This window comes from Setaria viridis, chromosome 5, assembly GCF_005286985.2.
Source record: "Setaria viridis chromosome 5, Setaria_viridis_v4.0, whole genome shotgun sequence".
In the NCBI taxonomy this organism is placed as follows: domain Eukaryota; kingdom Viridiplantae; phylum Streptophyta; class Magnoliopsida; order Poales; family Poaceae; genus Setaria; species Setaria viridis.
The window spans coordinates 6,138,984-6,164,837 of NC_048267.2; the positions used below are offsets into that span (position 1 = coordinate 6,138,984).

Here is a 25,854-nt window from a genome sequence, read left to right on the forward strand (position 1 = left end):
AACCCCGGTTTCAGGACTGCATCAGGCCTTTCTTGCGATAGATGCACAAATAATCCCATTGGAGTTGAATAACAGAGCAGCACAGCTTGCTTGCAGTCCAAACAGAGGATGCATGCTCATGTACTGTAAATTCAGAAAAGTGGCAGCCACTTACACGACCAGTATTTCCAGGTGGAGTGGAAGTCAAGCACTTGTTAACAGCATTGCCAGCAAGATGTGGTTACAGCCAATCGCAATTTGGGCCCACACACGATGACAACTAACAGCTAAAGGGAACCTCACAGTGAAATAAGATTACATAACATAACAGGACACCTCACTACCTCAGTTGCATCTGCAAATCAGGGTGCTAACTTTGCACAACACAGGATGGCCACATTTACACCATAAATCAAGCTGCGAGAAAACGCACTGTTTACAACAAACATATATAAGAGCTGGTCATGAGCGTGGTGATGCATGCTGTGCTGCTGCCCTTCTCCTGGTTGTAGGCCCCGGGCTACGAGATGTGTCTGGAGCTCTTGGAATGGAAGCAGCCTTCCTTCTCGTTGTTGATCCGGGAGTGCCTGAGGGCATAGATTTATTCCCTGATGTCTTCTGACTGTCAGGAAAACAAGTTTTCGTTGAAGGCATTCTACACTGAATTATAAGGGAAAGTGAAAAGGATTTGGAAATGATTATTTGTCAAACCTCTTTCGTTTGTTAGAGGCTTGTGCTGCAACACTATTGGAGCTTAAAGGACTAGCTGCCCCTTTCTTCTTCCTGCATTCCAGTGATGAATGTAGCAAATGGGGGGAAATATGAGCAATATGACCAGTTGTAGTAGTAAATGACCAAATTCTTAACTGAAATCAGTTTCAAATTACCTGTTCTCAGCGAGAACGGGTGGAAGAAGCTCATCGCCTAGTTCAGCACGGGTTTCACAGCAGTTCTTCCCACCACAACCGAAGTGGGAGCATCTTTTGCATGGGGAAGGGCTCTGAATCCGTTTATCACCAATAATTTTTACCCTTTCAACTGCCGCTGAAGCAACTCCAATAGCTCTTTTGCCCGGTTGGCTACTCAAACTTTGGAAGCCTCCATTCCCTTCATCCAAGCCACCTAAATACAGGACAAGATGAATTTGTCAAAATAAAAAAATATGCAGGTATGACAAGAAAACTACAGGCAGACATTGCAGGATGGGCTTTATCGAAAAAATATTACAGAATGGGCAAAAACCAAATAAAAAAAATGTTCAACATGAATGTGCTTCCACCATGTAGTTTCTTTGCACGAATTTTCCAATCACATTCCGTGCACAGATTTTGCCCTGTACCAATCTGTCACTATGCAATATTTTGGACGCAAACTCTGTTTTGACAGAACATTGCCTTACGGATAGCATATATCAGCAAATGTGGAGCCATTCTCTATTTCTGGATGTCTTGCCAAAATATGGTGTGAGGAGCATATAAATCTAGAGCATCAAGCACAACAGCTTAGGTGCAAATTCTCTTCCATGGCACAAATCTGATTGTTCCAAGGAAATAGGCATTGTAGCTTATTTGCTAGTACACATGCCAGACAGTGAGAACCTTCACCGGTGTTGATCAGGGATATCCTGCTTCAGATGCAGCCCTTCCACCAGATCCCAAACATGAAGATACTCTCTTAGGACTTGGACAGTGAGGGCTATATTGATGTCATTAACTTGAGCCACAGTGCAGTGCTTAAGTGCTCTTTTTGATTCAGATTCCTAAGATTTGTAGCCAAATATGAGATAGTTTTGCCCCATAATTAACAGTCTGTCAAGACTCCAGAACATAGTGGACTTCTCATTTCCAACAATAGACTCAGCTGCAACATTAAACAAGGCCTGAGTGTTTTGTGGAACTTGAATAGGTAAACCAGCCCACAGGCGATCAGCATCAGTTTTCTGCAACCATAATCATCTGAGGTGAAGTGCTCAGCCCAGACTTTCAAGGTTAAGAATACTAAGGCCACCATACTGGATTGAATGCTGAACTCGTTCCCAAGAAACAAGGCAGTTGCCACCATTGGCCTTCACTTGGACCTTCCAAAGAAACCCCCTACACCGCTTGTCAATGGCCTCTATCACCCACTGGGGCAAGTCCATTGCAATCACAAGGTAAACAGGAAAAGCAGTGAAGATCACACGTACTGTAATGAGCCGACCAGCACGATTCATGAGGGAAGCTTTCCACCCAGGGAGGATATCAGCAATCTTGTCAACTAGGGGAGTATTCTGCTTTGGTAGGTTTTCTTACTGTCAGAGGAAGGCCCAAATATGAATCGGCATCTTTCAGTGATAAAGTCACAAGTCATTGCTCTAGGCCTTCAGGGACTTTCATATCCTCAAGAGCATGTCTGCCAAAAACAAATACAATCGCCTCGACAGGATTTTCCAACAGATCATAGACACAACTGAGATGGTACAACCTTAATATCCAGATCAAATGGTACCAGAAACCAAAAGGAAAAGGTTGTGGAAATGGAAAAGGTGGAACTTTCCAAAATCTAATGGCTTAGTTGTAAAATAGTGGGAATTCAAACTTTTTTTCAACATAATGTGCCCTCTAAGCAGCGACAAGTCGAATTCCGAAAGTGCAACATGACAAATCACAAACTATATTATGCTGTATGTGCTGAATTTCAAAATTCCAATGTTCAGAAAGTAAGAACTACATGAGGAAACAATCATGAAAATACTTCCATACACTGATATGGTTCAAATACTTGTGATGAATACCAAAATAAGCTTAACATATTCCGATTCAAGATACCTAAGCTAGTTACACAAGGTCAATTTTGCAACTTGGGGTGGGGTGGTGTGTGTGTGTGTGTGTGTGGGGGGGGGGGGGGGGGGGGGGGGGGGCATCAGCAGAAATATCTGCCATCCTACACGCACACATGCTATGAGCATCCGCGACAACCAACACAAACTATCTTGACAAGAAACAAGCTATCTAGACAACCAAAAGTCCAAAACAACTAATAGGGTTATGAAGTGCCTAACTGGTACCGGGTTCAGCCTGCTCGTGAGGGTCGGGACTGTACAGCGAAGCCACAAGCTCCCGCGGGTTGCCCCATACCGGCAGCACGGCTATGTGATCCACGATGGCCGCCTCGTGCGCGTCGCAGAGCGCGTTGATCTCGTCGCACAGCTGTGATGCTTTCTTGAGAAGCTCCGCCTGCACATCGGCCTGCACAGCCACCCGTAATAGAGGAAGGTCACTAAACTCCGAAGCAGGAAAGGCGGAAGAAGCGAAGAAGGCGGAGCAAGCCAGGCAGCCAGCGAGGTGAAGGTTACCTGCGCGATGAGGTCGTCGAGGACGGAAGCCGAGGCGGCGGTGGCGGTGGCGGCGACGGGATGCGGGGAAGCGGGAGGAGATTGGGAAGCCGGTGGCTGGGGAGCGGGGAGCGGGGCGAGGAGCTCGGAGGCGAGGGCCTCCCAGCGGGAGAGCTGGCGGAGGCGCTTGGCGCGGAGGCGGAGGAGCGCGCGGCGGCGGCGGCGCAGGCCGACGATCTCGGGGTCGGGGCCCGTCGCCGCCCCCGCCGCCTGGGTGGAGGAGGGCGCGGCGTCGGGGTAGAGCCCGCTGGGGACCTTGTAGACGAAGCCCTCGTCGTTGCAGATGTCGAACTCCTGCTCCTGCTCCGGCTCCTCGCCTCCGCCGGCGGCGGCGGCGGCGGGCGCGGCCATGGCCTGCGACGGCGCGGGCACGGGAGGGGGCGTGCGGGGAGGAGGAGGAGGAGGGGGCCTCGGCCGAGGGGATCTGGGCATCGGGTGGCGCACGGGCGCGCGGTGGCCGGTGGATTGGGGGATTCGGAATTTCGAATTGGGTTTTGGGAGGTAGGAGCGCGGCTGGCCGAAAATGTGGCGGCCGAAGACCCGTCTGGTCCGCTCGGCTGACGAGCACACGCGCACTCTCGCACAGGCGCACAGCACCAGCTCCAGCTGGGTACTGGGTTCGGGAGTTCGCGTGGGATGCAGGTTTAGAGAGAGTTCCCATCTTGAGCTAAAATTCACATAAATATTTAAAGATTAATTACAAAGATTAAATATAAGTTAATTATAAAATTAATTATACAGATGGAGGATAATTCACGATACGAATCTATTGAGCCTAATTAATCCATCATTAGTATATATTTACTGTAGCATCACATTGTCAAAATATAAACTAATTAAGCTTAATAGATTCGTCTCGCGAATTAGCCTCCATCTATGCAATTGGTTTTGTAATTAGTCTATATTTAGTACTCCTAATCAGCCTTCTTTATTCTTCGTAACCAAACGAGACCTTACCTTTGTTCTTCGTAGAAGAAAAAAAAAAGTTCTATTAACATGCCTTATCCAGCGTAGCTAATCAGATTGGTTCCGTCTACGCTTTCCGCGAAGAAAATGTTTTGGGTTTGAACCAACTCCCAAGGTTAGATTGACTGGACCTACGAGAACATATCCGGTGCTGCCGTCCTACCAAACACGGTAGCACGGTTCTCCTGTCTGTTCGTTGAAAACAACTTGCTCAATTAGGAAAAGAAGCAGGCATGTTGCATTTTCATTTTCCGGCTTGCATTGAGCATACTCTATTTCTAAGTTTTAATTAAAGATATCTCTTCTTCGAGGAAAAAACTGTGAGCTAAAAAGGAGGTAAATTACCTCTTCTTTCCCGTGGACGTGTTTTCCCACTTTAATTTCTCAGGGGACCCCAAAAGCTGTGAGCTAACGAGTAACGAGGTAATTACCAATGGGCTGCTCCGCCATCTTCATCATGACTTAACGGATGCAATAAATGCTGAAAAATTAAGCATTTCTTGGCGAGCTATAATGAATAATCAGATTTATCTCTTGCATGCTCGTCCTCGTCGACACGCATTGTATCGGCTTGGTCCTCGTTAGCTGGGCTGGTTTAAGAAGCCCACAGATGACTAGGAGGCTAGTATATGGGCCTGGAGTAAGCCGTCAAGATTCTGGCGAACCTTCTTGGGCCTTTTCTCTTAAACGGGCCGTAGTTCTAGGCCTGAAGATCAGAAGACATCAAAGGAGAGATCATCAGACTGATCAGAAGACCTTCTTGGGCTTCTTACCAGCCAAGCTCCATGCCCCTGATCTTATCTTACTGCGTGCTTATCCACGACTGGAGATCAAACTGTAAACGTCTCTCAGGCATTACTGCAGAGATGAACATCCACAGTTCACACCGGAGGAGTAAAATGTCTAAAATTAACAGCCCTAAAGTAAACGGATGCAATGAAGACCAACACAACCAATTTCCGCGGAAGTTGACAGTTAAAATCGTTGCACAACTTTTTATCACGCCAGTCCAAGGGATCTTAAGTCTTATCGTTATCCATGTCTACACTCTCCAGTCCGATAGTCCCCAATGATTCGTCGAGCTTGTCGATGCGTCGGCAGCTTGCGCTCGTTCACATCCAGACCCATACCTGCTGACAAAAACACACGTCGCTCTCCTGTTGAATCGTGCCTTCCTTTCTCGCGTAACTGGAAATGTGATGCAAACCAGCATCCCTGTACACATTTGATGGGCTATGAAAAATCAACATTCTTTGAACAGTTGTAGTGTCAGTTCACTAGTTCGATCAGGCTGGGAAAGGTCCATGCAGAAACCATTATTATTTCTCCCAGCAAGATGGAACTACTAAAGTACCAAAAAGGGACTTTAATGTATGAACACAGGCGCACTCCATTTCATTTTCGACCATTGTTTTGGGGGTATGCACATTAATTGTGTGCTCCAATACATGACAAGGTTAATCCGCTTGATCAAGACTGTACAAGGACGAGGAGGATTTTAAATCCACTCCTAAGTTGGACCATTGGTTCCAGCCAAAAAAAAAAAGTCATGCAATTGAACAGTAACTTTTTTGAACCTGCCTGACACAAGCTAATACTAGCTAGCCAGGTAATGGATTAGCTGGATGGATCCAAATAGGGTTTTTGTCTTCCTGTTACCATGTGTAATCGTTGTTTGCAAAATTTAAACACCCCATCCTAGGATCCATGTCCCTCCAACCAAAGACATTATTACATTCCTCATGGCAGTAGATCATACTCTTGTGGTGCCCAGCAACCAGCTAACAGTGATGATATTACTCCCATTAAATGTACAGTTTGGTAAACAAGTTGATGTTGTTACTTACATTGAATGCGTGTACGTACTACAGCAGTAATGAAAAAGTGGTGTAATTTGACTTTTGATGGATACACTAAGATACAAAAAGTGGTGTATTTATTTAGGAAAAAGGTACTCAAAATGCTAGAATTTATTGATAGTTCAAATTTATTGCCAAAAATATTCATGAATCTTAAAACAATTTACAATATCATACATCTTGATTCACGAATCAAGAATATAAATGTGTTATGATGAAAAAAACATCTTAATGAACATAACCTGCCATGTGCCCATAATACACTCTAATCACAAATATAAACCATTTCCTACATTGACACGCACTATAAGCTATAACTTTAATAATCAATATCTAAAAATTATATTATTTTAAATAGAGGATGTTGTACGTTATGATATTACATTTCATGATGAGTATTATGTTATCAAATTTCGATTCTTTAGCTGTTGACAGTAGTCCAAACTTGAAAGTTGATTTGATGACGCAAACCTAAAACTAATTAGATTTGTGATTAAAGGGAGTATAATGATTTAGCCTTTTTCTATATCCTCTAGACCCATACCAACGAAACTTTACCATCCAACCAGGTTGCAAATTATTTTAAAATTTTAAAGAAAGATTTTTGTATAGAATGCATCATATTAGAGTTGGGCCTTAGCTACGTCATGCCAGTACAGTCCGACCCTCTTGTGTCTCGTGTTGCTTTAGTCGGCATAGTGCCCTATTCATGTTGTGCCGTCTCTAGGCCAAACACGGTCCATGGCACAATTTAAGTCATGATAGTCTGAGGCTAACCCTAATAAAATGTAACTTTATCTTATCCCGAATCAAGATTTCTCCAGACAAGTCGTGCATTGATGTATAGCATACGCCTTAGGATGAATGCTGTTGATGGATTAGTTAGCACCAAGTTGAATGACATATTGACAACATGTGGCCGTAGTGCGGTGCAGAGTCATCTACCTATCATCCTTTGTGCCTAGAAATTAATTTGTTTGCATTTTGTTCCTCAAATTTAGATACAAGGTAAACTATCAATATCTTTAAGAAGGATATTATTTTTAAAAATAAATGTTCTATATTATGATATTACGCCCTTTTCACATGAGTACATTGCAAAACTAATTGGAATTTTGCTATCAAAACTTAAAAACTTTACTTGGGATAAACCTAAACTAGTTTTGCTATCAAAAGGAGTAGATGATTGTGTCTTTTGTTATAAGCAACTAGTATTTATCTAAAATCAATGCAACCGAGTTAGTCTTTCCTTTTCTTGAATGCAAAATGTGCCATTTGGAGGTTTTATATATATGCTTCGCAACTAGACGCCATAAGGTTTTTATATAGATGCCTCACAATTAGAGATGGAATTGGGCTTATTATTGTCAGCACAGTCCGACCCTCTTGTAGTATTGTGTCTCGTGCCATATCATACAGTGTTTTAGTCGGCACACTGCTTTCATCATGTTATCCCGTGCCAACGGCCCATGGCACACCGTGCTTTTCATCATGACATGCTAGTCCAAGGTACAACCTTAATAAGATGTAATCTATTTTTCAGTCGATCACGATTTCTCCACGCAAGTCGTACAATTTGTAGCACGAAGAGGAAAATAAACACAAGGGAAGGATAAAAGATGAAAAGAATGCATCATGCCATGCCGCATAACTTGTCGAGATCCTACGCATGACACACTAATGTGTTCATGCTGCGGTTGCTTTGGAGCATGCCAAAAAGTTGTGTGATGAGCAATGTTATCAAGATCCCGATCCGTGTCCTAGTGTCTTACGGTACTATGAGATCCTACCAACCGAAAAACGAGACATATCCCACCTTATATATTAAATTTTATAATATTTTGATTCTACGTGAAGGTTCCATGTGATCCTACATGAAATTTCATAGTGTCCACTGCATAATAATTGCTATACATGACTCATCACTGTGATAAAAATATTATTTAAGTTCAAGTACACTGGAAAATGGACAATTAAAATTGATCAAAATTAATATTGTAGGCTTCAATCTATATAATATGTTATCAATCTTATATAAATGTATAAATGTTTTAGAATCTGATAAGATCCTAATAGTACGATCTGGTTCTACGATACGATATTGTCATGGAAAAAAAGATCCTACATAGGATCCCGATCCTAACAAACTTGGCAATTAAAATTGATCAAAATTAACGATATACCATCAATCTTATATAAATGTATATTTCTTTTAGAATCTGATAGGATCCTGATACTAATTCTACGATACGATATTGTCATGGAAAAAATATCCTACATAGGATCCCGATCCTAACAAACTTAGCGATTAAAATTTATCAAAATTAATGTTGTAGGCTTCAATCTATATAATATATTATAAACCTTATATAAATGTATAATTTTTTTAGAATCTGATAGGATCCTAATACTAATTCTACAATACGATATTGTCATGGAAAAAATATCCTACATAGGATCCCGATCCTAACAAACTTGGCGATTAAAATTGATTAAAATTGATGATGTAGGCTTCAATCTATATAATATATTATCAATCTTATATAAATGTATATATTTTTAGAATCTGATAGGATCCCGATACTAATTCTACAATACGATATTGTCATGGAAAAAATATCCTACATAGGATCCCGATCCTAACAAACTTAGCGATTAAAATTTATCAAAATTAATGTTATAGGCTTCAATCTATATAATATATTATAAATCTTATATAAATGTATAATTTTTTTAGAATCTGATAGGATCCTAATACTAATTCTATGATACGATATTGTCATGGAAAAAATATCCTACATAGGATCCCGATCCTAGCAAACTTGGCGATTAAAATCGATTGAAATTAATGTTGTAGGCTTCAATCTATATAATATATTGTCAATATATAGATATATAAATTTTGCAGAATCCAATAGGATCTTGATACTATTACGATGTTGTCATGGAAAAAAAAGATCCTACGTTGGATCCTGATCCTAATAACCTTGTATAGAAATAGCACAGCCCAAGTATTGTTGTACGGTTCATATTCACATAAGTGAAGGGGACAACCAGGACACATCTACCCGCACCATTCAACATGTTTGTAAAGTTGCAAAGCTTGGGACTAGCTGGATGGCTACGGTTGCTTCTTCAAACAGAACAGATATGGTAAGCATAGCCTAATTAAGGGATGAAATTCTGTTGACGGCAAAGCATCAATGTTTGCATGGCATACCTGCGGCTGTCACGGTGCGGCGCAGAGTCATCTACTACATTTTATCTCTGGGTAGAAATTAATTCGCGCCTTTTGCAATTTATTCCACATTTTATTATTCCCAACTGTCTACACAATGCCTCTTTTACGTAGCTACGAGTAAATATTATCCTTTTTTGACATACCATTGCTAAGCATGTATCGGTTCAAGTTGCATACCGAGACGTGTCGAAAATCTTTTTGGTTTTCGAGAGGGAACAAAACACGTTTTCACGTTAACGTGCCTTCGCAAAAATCCGCATGGCAGCGGAGAAGAAGTGCGCGCTGAAGTCTAAGACCAATCCCGTGCCGTGCCGTTCTGGACGCGGCGTGCTACAGGCGACGACAGACACTCGTGTCATACGTACGTGGTGCTCAACCAGTCAACCACGAGAAGCGGTAACGGGCAGTCAGACTCTGGCTCGTGGTGCACCTTGGCATCACCGTCACCTTGCGGCCCCTTGACCACGGAGGATAGGAGAGGAGTAGAGGACGGGCCAGCCAGCCCGATCGCATTAAGAGCTCTCCGAAAACGGTCGCGGTGTGGCGCACTGGCACACAGCACAAGAGGGAGGAGGGAGGCCATTTAATTAGCCGAGCTGGTGGTCGCCGCGCGGGCCGTGCCGGGCGGACGGACGGACCCGACCGAGCGAGCGGGGGCGCCGGTCCAGCCAGCCGAGACGTACCCGCCACCAAACCGCGAGCCGCCATTGAAGCGCCTCAATATTCGTGTGATCGCGCGTCCTCCGCCGCCCCACCGTCGGATCCGACTGGGCCCCGCCCGGCTCCAGCTCGCAGCATTCATTCACTGGGTCAGCGGCCCCAACGGCCCGCCCTGGCGTGTCCGCTTCCCCGGAGCCGGAAGGCATTGAATCGCCCACCCCCGCGGACCCACCCCCTCCCCCGTCCGATCCAGATCACACGGCCCCCACCCCCTCCCCGACCCGTGCCTCCCCCCCTCCCATCCCCTCCAGCGCAGCGCAGCGCGACGCAACGCAACAAAACAAGCGGCCCTGGCCTTTGACTGCGCTGCCTGCGCCCATCAGGGAGGGGAGCGTCAGCGTCGTCGTCGTCTCTCCTCTCCTCCAACCCCAAGCCTTTTTCACGCGTCCACACGACGGGACGGGACTCGGCTCTTCGTCTAGAGAAGCCAGGCCCCGCGCGTCGCGTCTCCTCCACTTGCTATTTTGACCCCCACCCCTCCCGTTCCTTTTTTTTTTCTTTAACAAATCAAATCCGCCCCGCTGCTCGCTATCCCTAGCTCTCCCCCTCTCCCTCTTCCTGACTCCCTCCCTGCCTGCCTACCCCCGCCGCGGAGGGTTTGGGCTTTTGGCGGAGGCGCGGAGGGGAGCGAGCTCGACTCGATCGATCTCACGCGCCGGGCACGAGGACGGGCGGGGCGAGAGCCGACAGCCGAGCCTTCTTCTCTTCTCGCTCCATCCTGATGCGAGGGTAGTAGGAGTCGGTGCGCGGATCCGGTCCTAGCGCTCTCGAGAGGCTGCTGCCTGCTTGTCCCTCCTACGAGCGTGGGGGGAGGCGCGGCGGCGGCATGAGCTTCGGGAGCCTGTTCGACGGCGGGGCGGGCGGTGGCGGAGGCGGCGGGATGCAGTTCCCGTTCTCCGGCGGCTTCTCGTCCTCGCCGGCGCTCTCCCTCGGCCTGGTACGTGCGCGTGCCTCTGCCTGCCGTGCCCGTCCGACTTCCAACACGACCGGCCGCGCATGTTTCGCGACGCGCTGTTTGCTGCGAGTGATTCGCTATTCATTTTATTTTCTGTCTGAAGTGAAATGCGGTGCTATCTCTCGTCTAGCAGGACAACGCCGGTGGCGGCGGCGGCATGGGCGGCGGGCGTGCGCTCCCCGGTGGCGCGGGCGACGGGTCGGCGAGGGACGCGGACGCGGAGAACGACAGCCGCTCCGGGAGCGACCACCTCGACGCCATGTCCGGCGGTGGCGAGGACGAGGACGACGCCGAGCCAGGCAACCCGCGCAAGCGCAAGAAGCGATACCACCGCCACACGCCGCAGCAGATCCAGGAGCTCGAGGCGTAAGACCCGGAACCCACCCCCTCCTGCCATTCGCGTCATCCTCCTTGCAGCCTTTTTCCCTCTCCTTGTCATCTAATGCATGGATTCTCGCCCCGTGTTGCGTTGCGTTTGCGTAGGCTCTTCAAGGAGTGCCCTCACCCGGACGAGAAGCAGCGCGGCGAGCTCAGCAGGAGGCTCGGCCTCGACCCGCGCCAGGTCAAGTTCTGGTTCCAGAACCGCCGCACGCAGATGAAGGTATTTTTCGTGTCGTGCCGATTTTTTTCTACCTCCCTGATTTCAGCCCGTTGCTTCTTTCGGTTCCTAACATGGTTCCCGTCCCGTGATTTCGCCTGCCAAGACGCAACTGGAGCGGCACGAGAACGCGCTGCTCAAGCAGGAGAACGACAAGCTGCGCGCCGAGAACATGACGATCCGGGAGGCCATGCGCACCCCGATGTGCGGCAGCTGCGGGAGCCCCGCCATGCTTGGGGAGGTGTCCCTGGAGGAGCAGCACCTGTGCATCGAGAATGCGCGGCTCAAGGACGAGCTCAACCGCGTCTACGCCCTCGCCACCAAGTTCCTCGGCAAGCCCATGGCCATGCTCTCGGGACCTATGCTGCAGCCACACCTGTCGTCCCTGCCCATGCCGAGCTCGTCACTCGAGCTGGCAGTCGGTGGCTTCCGTGGCCTAGGGTCTATCCCCTCCGCCACGATGCCTGGTTCCATGAGCGAGTTTGCTGGGGGTGTGTCCAGCCCGTTGGGCACTGTGATCACACCAGCACGGGCAACCGGATCTGCTCCGCCGTCTATGGTGGGCATTGACAGGTCCATGTTGTTGGAGCTTGCCATCAGTGCGATGGATGAACTAGTCAAGCTGGCACAGATTGATGAGCCTTTGTGGCTTCCGAGCCTCAATGGTTCTCCCAACAAGGAGATGCTGAACTTTGAGGAGTATGCCCAATCCTTCCTACCCTGCATCGGCGTCAAGCCTGTGGGGTATGTGTCCGAGGCCTCTAGGGAGTCTGGCCTCGTCATCATCGACGACAGCGTTGCCCTTGTTGAGACTCTTATGGATGAGGTTCGTGCTCATGTTTGCCATTTCTGTTCATACCATTGTTCTTTTGTATTATGATGAATTGTGCTGATGTTGCATGCTGCTCTCTCATCCATGTTTCAGAGACGGTGGTCCGACATGTTCTCATGCATGATTGCTAAGGCCACAATCCTAGAGGAGGTGACCTCCGGCATTGCAGGAAGTAGAAATGGTATGCTGCTGCTGGTGAGTGCCTAACAGTTCTCCGGGCTTGATCATATGCTCACATATATTATTGTGCCCACGAGTGTCTTCCAAATAGCTAACTTCAGTTTGCTTTTGCTTTTGTGCAACAGATGAAGGCTGAGCTACAGGTGCTCTCACCTTTAGTCCCCATCAGGGAGGTCACATTTCTCAGGTTTTGCAAGCAGCTGGCTGAGGGTGCATGGGCAGTAGTAGATGTGTCTATTGATGGATTGGTGAGAGATCAGAACTCTGCAACAATATCCAACGCTGGAAATGTAAGGTGCAGGCGGTTACCTTCTGGCTGTGTGATGCAAGACACTCCCAATGGCTACTGCAAGGTACTAACATCCAAACGCCATTTACTTCTTTTCTGTCTGTAGCGTTCGAGCATATCGAGGATGGGTAGTGTAAAATGGGACTCTTTGGACCACCATTCTTCACAGAAGTGTTGGGCTAATGAAGCTAATCGTGACTGTTACTCTGTAAAGTTTCTGAACTTTTACATCAAGTAACTGGTCAGAGCTTACCCCTGAGCTTAGAATGAGATTTGGGCTCTTTGGACCACCATTCTTCACAGAAGTGTTGGGCTAATGAAACTAACGTGATTGTTACTCTGTAAAGTTTCTGAACTTTTGCATCAAGCAACTGGTCAGAGCTTACCCCTGTTAGAACTAACCATGAGTTGTTCCACTTCTTCTCCACTACCTCCACACTGCCCTCACTCTCAGAGCATGGGACTACGTACGACGTTTCTTTTTTAGCACTGTATTAATTTAATGGCCTGATTTGGTGATGCCCATGCAGCATAGTGTTCACAAGTCAAGGCCTAATAGTTTAATTAGGGTCATGAGCCCACAACCCAAATAAATAAACTGCTTGGTCAACGAGGAGGGGTGCTAAACAAGTTGTTTAGAAATAATCAAGTGTTTTGTGGATCCAACACTATTCCCCAAGCATGTTTCCTTCTGGTTGTTTAGTCACAGCACCGGCTTTTTTAGGGGATTAGATGCTTCCACCCCTCGGTTGGAGCACCTTGGGTAACTTCTTGTCCGCAATTTAATCAATCTGTCCCTGCTTGTATGTTGAAATTTGGACCACTGGCTCATGTATCGGGGTTAAAAGATGTCAATACTTGTCCTCGAGTTTTTCACAAGTCTTGACATGATCTTGATCTGGGCCACTGATGAAGGAATTAAATATATGCTATAAACTATTTTGCTGAATACTGGAGAGTTCTGGGGAAAATAAATGTGCTGAAGAAAAGTGGTTTTGTGACTTTGGAGGTGTTTGAAGCGATATTGCCTAATCCAAGAACTTTGGGGGGGGGGGAAATAAATTAAACTATTCTTTTGGCACCTTAGTTGCATATTTCTTATGATGTGGGCTATTTGAAGAGCTCAACAGGAGATCTCTTGGTCTGTTTGTATTGTAATTTGAAAGCTGGGAGTTGGGGCATGTCATAAGGGCATAGTACAAATGCTTGTCAGAATGATGCTAATTTTTTATCTAATCCATGTGCTAAGAAATCTTGGTTTATATTATCACTTTGTGATATGCTCTTATCTAGATCAAGGTGCCATATATGATCTTATTATTTGATTCATTCATGTGGTTTCACATCTCGAGACTGCTTAACAGTCAAACAGCCCTCCTTTTTTCCCTTAAGTTTTTACCCTTGACCCACAGGGAAAAAAAATTCACAAGGTACAAAGAGGACTGCTCTCTCTACTGTGTAGCCACAGAAGTGCTGTATTGTTCTGCAGAGCCCCCTTGTGGACAATTGCATGTGGGCGTGCATTTATGGACTAACGGATGCATTTACCCTGTAGGTCACATGGGTCGAGCATACGGAATACGATGAGGCATCAGTACACCAGCTCTATAGACCACTTCTCCGGTCCGGGCTTGCCTTTGGAGCCAGGCGGTGGCTTGCGATGCTGCAGCGTCAGTGTGAATGCCTGGCCATACTCATGTCTCCTGATACAGTTTCAGCAAATGACTCGTCAGGTACAGAAAAGTTTGAACCTTTTCTTGCTATTTTCCATGTACACCCTGTAAAGGACTGTGTGTGCATATAGAGTAACATGTGCTAGTTCAATAACTGCATTGCTCATATATTAAAAAAAAAGAACTGCATTGCTCATGCATGAATCATTTCTGTTGATGTCAAAAGAAGGCAGCCAAAAGATACTAAGCATTTTCACCAAAGTTAAAAATGTTATATTGGTCGGCATATAGGTGCTAGCTTTAACTTCGGAGCATGCATGACTTCTGAGATGATAATAATGTGTGGGTAAAAAATGGCATATGGGTCAGCATATAGGTGCTAGCTTTAACTTTGGAGCATGCATGACTTCTGAGATATGATAATAATGCGCCGCTCCCATGCAGTTATAACACAAGAGGGGAAGCGAAGCATGCTGAAGCTGGCACGGCGGATGACGGAAAACTTCTGTGCTGGGGTCAGCGCGTCATCTGCACGTGAATGGAGCAAGCTGGATGGTGCGACAGGAAGCATAGGGGAGGATGTGCGCGTCATGGCACGGAAGAGTGTGGATGAGCCAGGGGAGCCACCGGGCGTGGTGCTGAGTGCTGCTACATCAGTGTGGGTGCCCGTGGCTCCGGAGAAGCTGTTCAACTTCCTCCGTGACGAGCAGCTGCGTGCAGAGTGGGATATCCTCAGCAACGGAGGCCCAATGCAGGAGATGGCTAACATTGCCAAGGGTCAAGAGCACGGGAACTCAGTGTCACTCCTCAGGGCCAGTGTGAGTATTGTTTGCTTATAACTACCGTTTTGCTCCTTTACATTGATTGTTTGTTCCAAACGGCATGTCTAGGCATGGTACCACAGCTTACATCACTTAAAAGTTATGCTGGTTGGTGAAATCACAAGTAATTTATGGGAACTCACATAGAATAACGCTTTCAGGGTCTTTAGAGTTACTAGTATCTAGTAAGTGATTTATATTGTAAAACGATAAGGACATTGAGAAAACTACAAGAAAAAAGTCTGGCAGCTTTCTATCAGATACTGCTGGGAGATGAAAAAAAGGCCGTGACTATTGTCCAAAAGCTAAAGCCTACTAGCGTGAGAACTGAGAAGCACCTAACTTTTCACAAGTTCAGTGGAAAAGGACAAACTGGGACCAGGCAGGGTAGGAAGGGCAGATCTGCTTGGAAAGGTGTCAGGTTGACAACTTTGTACTACTGTTTCGTACGTACAAATTGTTAGGATTCAAAACAATTGCTGGTCCAGATCTAGTGAACAGTTTTATTTTCCTTTTCTCATTGGCATGATTCTTTGGATTGTGTGAATGAATATATTTTGTCATGGGAAACCACTAGCCCATGCCCCAGCAGCCCAGCCCCATGCTATCAGCTTTGAATGTTTGCGCGTCAAGCATTAACTATTGGCATTTCTCATTAATCACACAGTAGCCGAGTAGCCTCACACTATTTCAACTTTTTTTTTCTGTACGGGCATCCTGAAGGTTTGCCAAAAGTTTCTCATGCTTTATGCCTTTCTTACCACAGGCCATGAGTGCCAACCAGAGCAGCATGTTGATCCTCCAGGAGACCTGCACTGATGCATCAGGCTCCATGGTTGTGTATGCTCCTGTGGACATCCCGGCAATGCAGCTCGTCATGAACGGCGGGGATTCCACCTATGTTGCTCTGCTGCCGTCTGGGTTTGCCATCCTGCCTGATGGTCCCAGCACCGGTGCTGACCACAAGACTGGTGGCTCATTGCTCACCGTCGCCTTCCAGATCCTCGTCAACAGCCAGCCGACCGCCAAGCTCACTGTGGAATCAGTAGAGACTGTGAACAACCTCATCTCCTGCACAATCAAGAAGATCAAGACGGCGCTGCAGTGGGATTCCGCCTGAGCGCCACAGTGGACATCGCCGAAAGGGGATGGCTGTCGACGAGGAGCCCGAGTCAAGAACGAACCGCGCGCTGGAAAGAAACCTTTGCTGGGTGATAAGGATCCAGCTTCGGCAGGTCCTTAGCACAAAGCAATGGTGGTGGTTCGGGCATTGACTCGGCCTCTACAGTCTGCTGTCCTTCCTGGCAGCCGGTGGTTGGATACAATGCCATGCATACTGGACAATGGTAGATGGCTAATCTTATGCTTCGGTCCCCATCGTTTCAGGGAATCAAACATTGAGAGTTTTTCAGCTGGCTCTTCGTTAGTTATAATACACTGTCCATTCTCTGTTGTGAGGTGAGCTATGTCATCTGTAAACCTTCGAGCTCAGAAATATTGGTTGCTGTCGTCCATAGGTTATGGTAGAACAAGTGTAGCTAGGCATCAAACTGCCAGCCAATAATAATGTCTGGAGTAGAGGGTTTATCTAGAAATGCTTATTTAACTATATATCAGTTGAAATGTATGCTGCGATACATGTAGAGTACATTGCTTCGATTGATTTTTTTTTTTGGTATTGTGGTGTTGCCCTTTGGTCAAATCATGAAGTTTGGAGACCATCTGTTTAGGGTCAATTTGTGGAAGATTGAGACTCTTCAAAAAATTGTGCACGAGGAAGGGTAGTCCTGCATTTGTAGACACTATGCCAGTAGATGGCAGCTCTGCGTTGCACCAGTTGGGGTCATGGCTGCTTTGGTGATGGTGACGGGTCAAGGGTCATTATGCTTACCCAGTTTGTTCGTACAGCTGAAAGGCCTTTGTTTGTCGTCTGTGCCAGTAGTCCAGTCTGCAACTCTCCATAAGATGATAAGAGACGGCATGTACGAGCAACTTGGCTTCTCGCTCTGGATTTTTCCTCTTTTTGTAGGCCTTCTTCTTGGAACCTAGAAAATTCACAGGACAGATTTTGCAAGAAACAAGCAATATGATTTTATTGTTGGTACATTCTGAAATGCTTGTTCAGTTTCCAAGCAGCTAGCGCGGCCGGAGCCAGCGTGCTCTCCAGGCTTGCCGACAGTCAACAACCATGGCGGCGGCAGTGGCATGCCCGCATCGATGACGTGAGTAGTGTACTGTTCATCCCCCGATATCACTCGAACATGTCATGTGCCCGTGCAAGTACTCAAGTACCACATGACCGAGACTTTTTGTACTCCAATAGAAGCCTTTTTCTCTTGACGAAAATGGCACGCATGGAGGCTGCTGAACGCTTGCTGCGACACTGCCGCTTGCCGGTTTACTAGCACGACAGGGTCACAGGGTTGACAGTGCTTTCGGCTTTTGTAACAGCCCGGTGGCCGGTGGTGTCAGCATGGCCAGAAAAGCGACAGGCTAACAGCTCAAGAAATGGACCCCACAGCTTCACAGCTCTCTCTCTCTCCCTCTCCGACCACCAAAACCAATGTAAATGGGCCTCAAATTGGAAGCCTGGCCCATCTCCCTTGTGGTTTGGGTCAGGATCATCTCCAAAATCAGGGACACTACACTCGTGCGCTCTATCTGGGCACCAACATTTTTTTTGTCAATGCTAAACGCTAATCTGTCTGAACAAACATACTCTAGTACTGAACAAACGAGCAGGGAGCAAACCGTTTCAATGCAGTGCGAGGATAGACCACCAAATGGCTTCGTATGATCTTTTGCCGTCAAATCATGCCTGCCATACCTGCACCATAAGTAAACTATGATTAGTGGTTTCGTACCAATGGATCCCTATAGAGTATTCCTGATTCAGAACCTAATAAACCTTAAGTAGTCTAGTCTTGTCTGAGGACTTTGTTTTGTTCAAGCTTAAATTCAGAGCCACGGTGCTGTGTGTTATAGATGTTTTCTGAAAAACTGCACCTTGGCCTTAGCATAAAGCAACAGCTACCTGCAGTTCTATGCATCCATTAAAATACAACACTTGTGTCCTCTATCTTACAAAAGGAAAAAAAAACATTTTCTGCCATAAACGTTTGTAGAAAATACGGTACATCATCACAAACTGAATACAACCATCATCAGAGCTTATGACAACTGCAACCTAGTACTTTACCTCGTACATTTATAGCACAAGGACATATCCATTTCACTCATCATCCCCGTCTATTTCATCCAGTTCGGAGGACAAACAAGAATAGCCCACCGTATGACCGTCCTCATCATCACAGAAGAATGGCCTCGGAGGTATTTGAAGGCCATCGATGCCAGCTTCAAGCATCTCTATGACCTCGCTCATGGCGGGCCGATCCTGAGGCTTCATCTGGATGCACCTGAGCCCAACAATGCATAGCTTCTTCTCCAACTCATGCATATCGACAGCTACACTAATCTCACCAAATACTTGTTGTCGAGTCAACTGGCTGTACACCCACGACGGGTAGTACACTTGACTTGAGTTTGCTGCATTATCAGCATTCCTGCGCCCTCCGGCCATCTCCAACAGCAGCATCCCGAAGCTGTACACATCTGATTTGCTGGATAAGGCGCCAAAGCACCGAAATATCCTCTCTGGAGCCATATAACCTATTGTTCCTGCTTTAGCACTCACCGGCATGAAACTGTTATCCCTTGGGTATAGTTTGGCCAGCCCAAAATCAGCAACTTTTGGAACAAAGTTGTTGTCAAGAAGGATGTTATGTGGCTTGATATCAAAGTGTAGAATCTGCATGTCACAACCCTGATGCAGGTAATTAATCCCCCTGGCGATGCCCAGTGCAATTTCATTGAGTTTGTCCCAGGAGAATCTCTTCTCTGGTGAAAATATGTACTTGTCCAGAGAACCATTGGGCATGTACTCATAGACAAGTGCCCTCCTCATTTCCTCCGAGCAGAACCCCACAAGGCGCACCACATTGACATGGTGGATCTGGCCGATTGTGGAGACCTCGCTGATGAACTCTTCTCCATTGCATTTGGAGTTGCTCAGCATTTTGACAGCAACATGGACATCACCTGGGAGTACCACACCCTTGTACACGGATCCATAACCTCCTTGGCCAAGCTCCTCTCTGAAATGGCTTGTGATTGCAGTGATGTTTGTGTAGGTGTATCTTGTCGGACCAATCATTTGTTGCATTCGCAGAAACTTCTCAACTGCGTCAATTGTTATTCTTGTTTTCAAGTATTTGTGGGCAAGGAAGATCAACACTGCTAGTGGTGCCAGGACGAACCTGCACAATACTGCGTGTTGAACAGGTTTGTATGTTTTTAGTTAGGAAACTGGAACATGCAGATGTGAGATTATCAAGAAATTATAGTTAAAAGGATATACAATGTTGAAGTACCAGCTATAAGCTTCACAATCAACAGGGCAAGTGCTATTCCTTTGCTGACATGAAGCATCCCGTACCAGACATAAAAATCAATCCAAAGGAGGTAGAAAATCCGATGATAATTGTTTCTGTCTTCACGGAATATGCTGCAAGACCAAAGCAAGGTACATAAAAGAGATTAAAGCGGGAGCAAGGCCATATAATTGTACGAGAACGAAAGCTCAGACTCACCGATATAGCTTGGCAAAGGAGATATCCCTGTTTGTCAATTTAGGCAGATTGTGGGTGTATGGAAATCGGACGGCGAATCCATTCCTCATGAATCTCACGACATCTTCAAAACTTGCGTTCTCTGGCACTCTCTTGCCCCAACCACCACCCAGAGGAACCATGGCAAAGTGTCCACAAGAAGCCTCGAGGTCTCCAACATAGAAAGGATTCTTTGAAGTGGCTACATAAACGAAAGAGTTGCTCGTGCTTAGGCAAGCGACTGGTTTGTACCTGCCATTGTTCCATACTGCCTGCGAGCAATTCAAAAAGCTTGCCCATGTAACTTCATTGGAAGGTGCCAAGCTTATGGTGTCCGGCTGGTACCCTGTCTGGCCATAAACTTGAGGAAACTGATCCCAGCTAGAATAAGGGCAGGTGCTGTGCATGTTCAAGTTGGCATCCACCACCCAGAAGGAAGAAGCTGTATAGTTGATGCCAACCACATAGTATGCCCCTGTGTTGATGTGAATTGTTGCCTTGGTATCGCTACAAGCAAGCTCGTACGACAGAACACCGCACCCAGCTGGATCACCTCGTTGACGGAAAGGATGAGACACATTTCTAAGATCCCCGCAGGAGAAAGGAGAACAGGCATATCTGCTTCTGTGATGTCTCCCCCCAACGTTTGCTACAAGAAATACGAGCACACACAAGAAAGTAGCAGAACCATGAAAAGCAGCAGAAATTGCCATGGGCACAACACAAGGACGGTTCACCTGTTTCGCTGGTGTTCTGCTGCTCCGGCTGCTCTTTTCCTTCCTCAAGTCTAGTGTGATAGTACTCGATAAAAATGTACCGTACAGGACGAGTTCAATCTTATATTTTATTTTATAGCTTAGTACAATTCTTTCGCCCTCCGATATCTTCTAGCTTTATTTATGATAAAGGCCTTTCAATAATGACGGCCACGGTCTCCAGATACTGCTTTCGTCAAAAAAGGTAGGCCGTCTTTGACAATTGACTTTATTTATTGTTGAGCCACGTCTGTGACCATTGACTTGCACTGATTAGCCCGGAATGATATCTTTTAGGCACATGTGCTGGTTGACTGGGTGATTAATGAGAAATCAAGAATGAGTATCAACTCAAAGATGATATGTTCTGTTTCTCTTCCTGCACATACCTGACTTGCAGTACCTTGGTCGTCCGTGCCCATCTACACTCTCCCCAGATGAGAAAGATGAGCAAATTTATCCTTGTTAGGATAGCCCTCCTGCTCTGTCTTGCCAACCATTGCATGGACATGGCCACTGCTTGGGATGACGGAGATTTCTCCAGGTACTGTCCACCATCCTGGTGCAGCCAAGATGGACTAGAGATCCGGTTCCCGCTCCAGCTTCAATCTAGCAACGCATCATCACCATCATGCAGCGGTGGCACAACATGCACGAAACTGGAGTGCTCTGAACAAGACACCATCCTGCATCACCCGTATCTTGGCCCATCCAAGGTAACCACAGTGGATTACAAGCATAGTTCGATGAAGATCATCCCGTTCGCAGAGCGCTCCTCTGCGTGCCCAATCCAGGAGCTAGCTCTACCAGCTTATGTCGAGTCCAGCTGTGAATTATACCTCTACGATCCTGGAAAATTGGTAGGCTGTTCAACGGAATTACCATGGAAATCATCTAGTTCTTTTTTCACTTATGTATATTCGACAGCGTTCATACTAAGTGATGCTCAACTTCTCAACTCCTGTGATGACTGCGGTCCTGTTGATTTTGTTGCTGGCCCAATTCCTTGCCTTAGCAACCCAGAACGCTTCACGTATTTGATGCATGCTGGTTTATCAATGCTCCTCCTTCCACAGGGCTGCAAAACCATCTCAAATAGTGTAATACCGATACCCCGCAGATCATACGGGGATCATTCAACATTCAAACAAAGGGCAGAAGCAATCTTCAGTTCCTCTGAAATCACAGTCAGCTGGATTCAGTGGGGAAATGGCAGATCAGACATTACCAGTAATTGCAGAAAGTGTGAACTTTCAGGCCACTACTGTGCATTAAGTTCACAAAGAAATCAAACATTCTGCATGCCAAAACCCAAAGGTATCATTTCTGACTAGCAAGAATTCAATATAACTACAATCGCATTATCCTGCTAAGTGTCTCCCTTTTCCCAAACAAGCTAGTTCCATAAATTTGAAGCCATAAGTTTCCGTTCACAATTTCCTCATGCTAATATATCACTGAAATATCATTCAGCATTCCTGTGATACTTGATGTAAAATCTGTACTACAAAATTGTACTACAAACCATTTAGGTACCAAATGGGAAACATGTTAGTTCATCTAGTCACATCAGACACCATGATCACAGCATACAATTTGGGACTTCACAGATCGTCTAACACTCCAATAAATATACAAGGCACAGAGAAGGATTACAAAATATATTAAAACTAGTGGAGGGAAATATAAACAGAATTTGGTGGAAAACAACAAATACCAATATGTCCCTGTTTGTGTTTGTTATGTTGTGCTGTGAAACCTTCTTCTTCATCTTCACTAATCCAGTTAGATACTTCCTACTGCTATTTAAAAAGATGGTCTTGATCATTTAATAAAACCGCATTGCTAAAGCATTACTCTGAGATCTTGTTCTCTTCTTTGTATTTGCAGGTTCACGTGTCAAAGTTATTGCAGGTATTGCAGCAACATAAACTTTAAATTTATCCAAAGAAAGTGCAAAAAGAAATAAATTTTTCTATCACATATCAATCCTTATTTCTGGCTACTCTAACATTCTCTTGTCCCCATCACAATCAACAAGCTGTAGCTTTCTATCCTATACAAAGTGTGCTGATCTCCAGTTCTCTGTTTTTATTTTCAGTAACATCATCGGTAGCCTCCTTTATAGTTCTTTCTCTAGTTGTGGCAACAGCGTTTTACCTTTCCCTGAAATCAAAGTATAATAAAGAGGTACATTTGAAGGTGGAAATGTTTCTCCAGACATACGGAACATCGAAACCCTCAAGGTATTCATTTTCTGAAGTTAAGAAGATAACAAGACGGTTTAAGGAAAGAGTAGGTCAAGGTGCCTTTGGAAGTGTTTACAAAGGCAAGCTACCAAATGGAGTGCCAGTGGCAGTGAAGACACTAGAAAACTCTATAGGAGAAAGTGAGGAATTCATCAATGAAGTTGCAACCATTGGGAGAATCCATCATGCAAACATCGTACGCCTACTAGGATTTTGCTCTGAAGGGACCAGAAGGGCCCTTATTTATGAATTCTTGCCGAACAAGTCGTTGGAGAAATACATATTTTTGTGTGGTCTTAATACTTCTCAAGAGCTCCTAGTCCCTGAAAAAATGCTAGATATTGCTATAGGAATCGCTAGAGGAATGGAGTACCTACATCAAGGATGCAACCAGCGGATCCTCCATTTTGACATCAAGCCTCACAGTATCTTACTAGACTATAACTTGAATCCAAAGATTTCAAACTTTGGCCTTGCAAAACTGTGCACAAGGGACCAAAGCATTGTTACCTTGACCGCAGCAAGAGGCACAATGGGCTATATTGCTCCAGAGATATATTCTCCAAATTTTGGTGGGATATCGTACAAGTCAGATGTTTACAGTTTTGGTATGTTGGTGCTAGAGATGGTGAGTGGAAGGAGGAACTCAGACCAAAGTATTGAGAACCAAAATGAGGTCTACCTCCCACAGTGGATCTATGACAGAGTAGTCACAGGACAGGACTTGACACTTACTAGAGGAAAAACGGAAGAGGATAAAGAAACAGTGAGGAAGCTGGCCATTGTGGCACTGTGGTGCATTCAGTGGAACCCCCAAAACAGGCCATCAACGACAAAAGTGGTAAACATGTTAACAGGAAGGTCGCAGAATCTACAGATGCCACCTAAACCGTTTGTGCAGTCTGAAAGCCACCCTATGCCGTAAAACATCAAGTCATATACTGCCACGGTTAAGTAAATATATTTGGAGTTATATGTACTCCATGTATGAGCAGCTGAGCACAGTAATGCCTAGCAATAACATGCAATGTATTTAAATTATACCGCTGTATCAACCATCCAAGTTGTCAGTCTTCAACATGTAATGGAGTAAATAGTAACATGTCACGTTGGATGATTGGAGTCAATTCCAGTTTCAGGGTTGATTTGCTGCAGTTATCTGACATTGCTGTTCGCGTGATTTGTCTGCAGCCTTCAATTTTGTGTGCCACTTCTCCCTGAACGGCTGAACATCCAGTAAGGTGTTTTTATCGCCCCCTTTTCATGAGTCAGGGGCTCAGGGCTCAGTATTTAGTCAAAATGTGACAAGAGCATCACCATGTAGGGCAATCGAAGCGTGCGTGCTTATTCCCCACACCCAGGCCACTCAAATTGCACAATGCGAGAGGACGCATTCACATGGGTTCGCACAATTTTTGTGAATTTCGCAACGCAGAAGATAAATTGCAAGGGTTTACCTCTGTCACTGCCGAGCGGGAGGCGGATCCGGAGCGCAGCACGAGCTGCCGCAGGAGGCCCTCACCGGAGCGGAGGGCGGCGGCAAAGGAGGCGGTGGTGCGCGCACGAGGTAAGACGTGCGAGAGACATCCTAACATCCTAACCAGTAACCACCGCCACCGACAAGCTAGGTACGGAGCTTGCTACATTTGGTCGGCCGGTGGCTACGGTCAGCGGCGAGCGGCGGCGCGGCGGCGGCCCGAGGCGGCCGCGCGCGCTTGGTGCCGGCGAGCGCGAGGAAATGCCAGCACATGGCCCATGGGCCTTGCTCGGCTTAGGGAAGTTTTGGCCCGTGTACGGGGAGCTATCACAACAACATCCTCCTACTTCAGAGTTCAGACTTCAGAGTAACTGAGGCGGGGGCAAAATTGAGCTATAACAGCTCTCCAGTTTTCTTCAGTTCGTTCATCATGGATATTTCAGCCTTCAAAAACTAGCAAATAGCAATTTATTTTTTTCGTTTTTCATGCTAAACAACATCAACTTCGGAGTTCATCACGGATATTTTCATCAGGTTTCAAAAATCCTCTACTTGCAAAAAAAGATTTCGTTTCCATGCTAAGCAACAGCGACATTGATTATTCCAGCGAATCCATGGCTAGTTGGCTACAACAGACACGCAGGCGCCGCTCCATTGATTATTCCAGCCATGGCTGAACAATGGCCTGGTACTTGCGCACACAAAAATCCCTTTTTTTTTCAAAAAAAAAAACTTGTGCAGACGAACAGGAGCAACGAACAGCCCGTTTAAATGCGGTACAAGGATGTGTCACCGAATCGTCCGCGAGACCGTACGCACGCCGTCAAGTCATGCCTGCCATGCTCGCACCATAAGTACGCCATGATTACTGATTAGTACTAACAGTGGACCTCCTGCGAGCAAGTGAACTGGAATTGATCCTGATTCTGGAACCTGAGCTTGAAGTAGCTTGGTCTGAGGATTTCTAGAACCTGATTCTGAGATGAATGTGTCTGGGTTGGTTTCAGTTCAGTGCAGTGCAGGTCCACACGCCAGCGCCATGTGCTGCACCAACCCTATCAGGTGGGGGAGTTAAGATGGCCTGCTTAATTGCGCCCTCTCAACAACCGTTGATCACTCCCTAATCAGTCCACCTTGGTAATGACTTGATGCTAACTAAACCTGACGAAATGCAGGAGGAGAGAGAGAGACAGAGAGAGAGAGGAGGGTGAAGGAAGGAG

At 46.1% G+C, this 25,854-nt stretch overlaps 4 protein-coding genes across 8 annotated transcripts; 2 read left to right on the forward strand and 2 right to left on the reverse strand.

Moving 5' to 3' along the window:
- Positions 1-172: 172 nt before the first annotated feature.
- LOC117858884 (uncharacterized) lies at positions 173-3,958 on the reverse strand. Of its 2 annotated transcripts, none has more exons than XM_034742034.2 (5): positions 3,314-3,958; positions 3,026-3,206; positions 867-1,101; positions 691-762; positions 173-601 (listed from the first exon to the last, which is right to left on the reverse strand). In XM_034742034.2, the coding sequence occupies exons 1-5, from the start codon at positions 3,782-3,784 to the stop codon at positions 442-444; spliced, it is 1,119 nt and encodes a 372-aa protein (XP_034597925.1). In that variant the 5' UTR covers positions 3,785-3,958; the 3' UTR covers positions 173-441. The 2 variants fall into 2 exon arrangements, with proteins under 2 accessions (XP_034597925.1, XP_034597924.1); XM_034742033.2 differs by having other exon boundaries at positions 3,020-3,206; positions 3,314-3,956.
- Positions 3,959-10,501: 6,543 nt separating this feature from the next.
- LOC117858881 (homeobox-leucine zipper protein ROC5) lies at positions 10,502-17,134 on the forward strand. 2 transcript variants are annotated; one of them, XM_034742026.2, is made up of 9 exons: positions 10,502-11,075; positions 11,224-11,459; positions 11,577-11,694; positions 11,798-12,517; positions 12,617-12,718; positions 12,829-13,056; positions 14,548-14,725; positions 15,110-15,483; positions 16,253-17,134. In XM_034742026.2, exons 1-9 carry the CDS (start codon positions 10,965-10,967, stop codon positions 16,604-16,606), a joined length of 2,421 nt encoding a protein of 806 aa, XP_034597917.1. In that variant the 5' UTR covers positions 10,502-10,964; the 3' UTR covers positions 16,607-17,134. The 2 variants fall into 2 exon arrangements, with proteins under 2 accessions (XP_034597917.1, XP_034597918.1); XM_034742027.2 differs by having other exon boundaries at positions 10,503-11,075; positions 11,227-11,459.
- A 418-nt stretch (positions 17,135-17,552) lies between these two features.
- Positions 17,553-21,015, reverse strand: LOC117858883 (rust resistance kinase Lr10). Of its 2 annotated transcripts, XR_011898369.1 has the most exons (5): positions 20,136-21,015; positions 19,917-20,050; positions 18,686-19,812; positions 18,238-18,313; positions 17,553-18,147 (listed from the first exon to the last, which is right to left on the reverse strand). XR_011898369.1 is itself a non-coding variant. In XM_034742032.2 (4 exons), exons 1-3 carry the CDS (start codon positions 20,864-20,866, stop codon positions 18,719-18,721), a joined length of 1,959 nt encoding a protein of 652 aa, XP_034597923.1. In that variant the 5' UTR covers positions 20,867-21,015; the 3' UTR covers positions 17,553-18,313; positions 18,686-18,718. The 2 variants fall into 2 exon arrangements, 1 of the variants encoding a protein (XP_034597923.1); XM_034742032.2 differs by having other exon boundaries at positions 17,553-18,313.
- A 123-nt stretch (positions 21,016-21,138) lies between these two features.
- LOC117858882 (rust resistance kinase Lr10) lies at positions 21,139-24,311 on the forward strand. 2 transcript variants are annotated; one of them, XM_034742030.2, is made up of 4 exons: positions 21,139-21,768; positions 21,985-22,225; positions 22,799-22,822; positions 23,010-24,311. In XM_034742030.2, the coding sequence occupies exons 1-4, from the start codon at positions 21,271-21,273 to the stop codon at positions 24,080-24,082; spliced, it is 1,836 nt and encodes a 611-aa protein (XP_034597921.1). In that variant the 5' UTR covers positions 21,139-21,270; the 3' UTR covers positions 24,083-24,311. The 2 variants fall into 2 exon arrangements, with proteins under 2 accessions (XP_034597921.1, XP_034597920.1); XM_034742029.2 differs by having other exon boundaries at positions 21,139-22,225.
- The last annotated feature ends 1,543 nt before the right edge of the window (positions 24,312-25,854 follow it).

Coding starts and splice junctions, on each gene's coding strand:
- LOC117858881 (XM_034742026.2), top strand. CDS start 10,965: ATGAGCTTCGGGAGCCTGTTCGACGGCGGGGCGGGCGGTGGCGGAGGC. Junction 11,460..11,576: donor CAGATCCAGGAGCTCGAGGC/GTAAGACCCGGA, acceptor GCGTTTGCGTAG/GCTCTTCAAGGAGTGCCCTC. Junction 11,695..11,797: donor ACCGCCGCACGCAGATGAAG/GTATTTTTCGTG, acceptor TCGCCTGCCAAG/ACGCAACTGGAGCGGCACGA.
- LOC117858883 (XM_034742032.2), bottom strand. CDS start 20,866: ATGGCAATTTCTGCTGCTTTTCATGGTTCTGCTACTTTCTTGTGTGTG. Junction 20,051..20,135: donor TCCTTTGCCAAGCTATATCG/GTGAGTCTGAGC, acceptor TTGGTCTTGCAG/CATATTCCGTGAAGACAGAA. Junction 19,813..19,916: donor GATTGTGAAGCTTATAGCTG/GTACTTCAACAT, acceptor TTCAACACGCAG/TATTGTGCAGGTTCGTCCTG.
- LOC117858884 (XM_034742033.2), bottom strand. CDS start 3,784: ATGCCCAGATCCCCTCGGCCGAGGCCCCCTCCTCCTCCTCCTCCCCGC. Junction 1,102..3,019: donor GCAGGCTGAACCCGGTACCA/GTTAGGCACTTC, acceptor TCCTGTATTTAG/GTGGCTTGGATGAAGGGAAT. Junction 602..690: donor GCCTCTAACAAACGAAAGAG/GTTTGACAAATA, acceptor TTTTCCTGACAG/TCAGAAGACATCAGGGAATA.
- LOC117858882 (XM_034742029.2), top strand. CDS start 21,271: ATGTTCTGTTTCTCTTCCTGCACATACCTGACTTGCAGTACCTTGGTC. Junction 22,226..22,798: donor CTGCATGCCAAAACCCAAAG/GTATCATTTCTG, acceptor TTGTATTTGCAG/GTTCACGTGTCAAAGTTATT. Junction 22,823..23,009: donor ACGTGTCAAAGTTATTGCAG/GTATTGCAGCAA, acceptor TTTTATTTTCAG/TAACATCATCGGTAGCCTCC.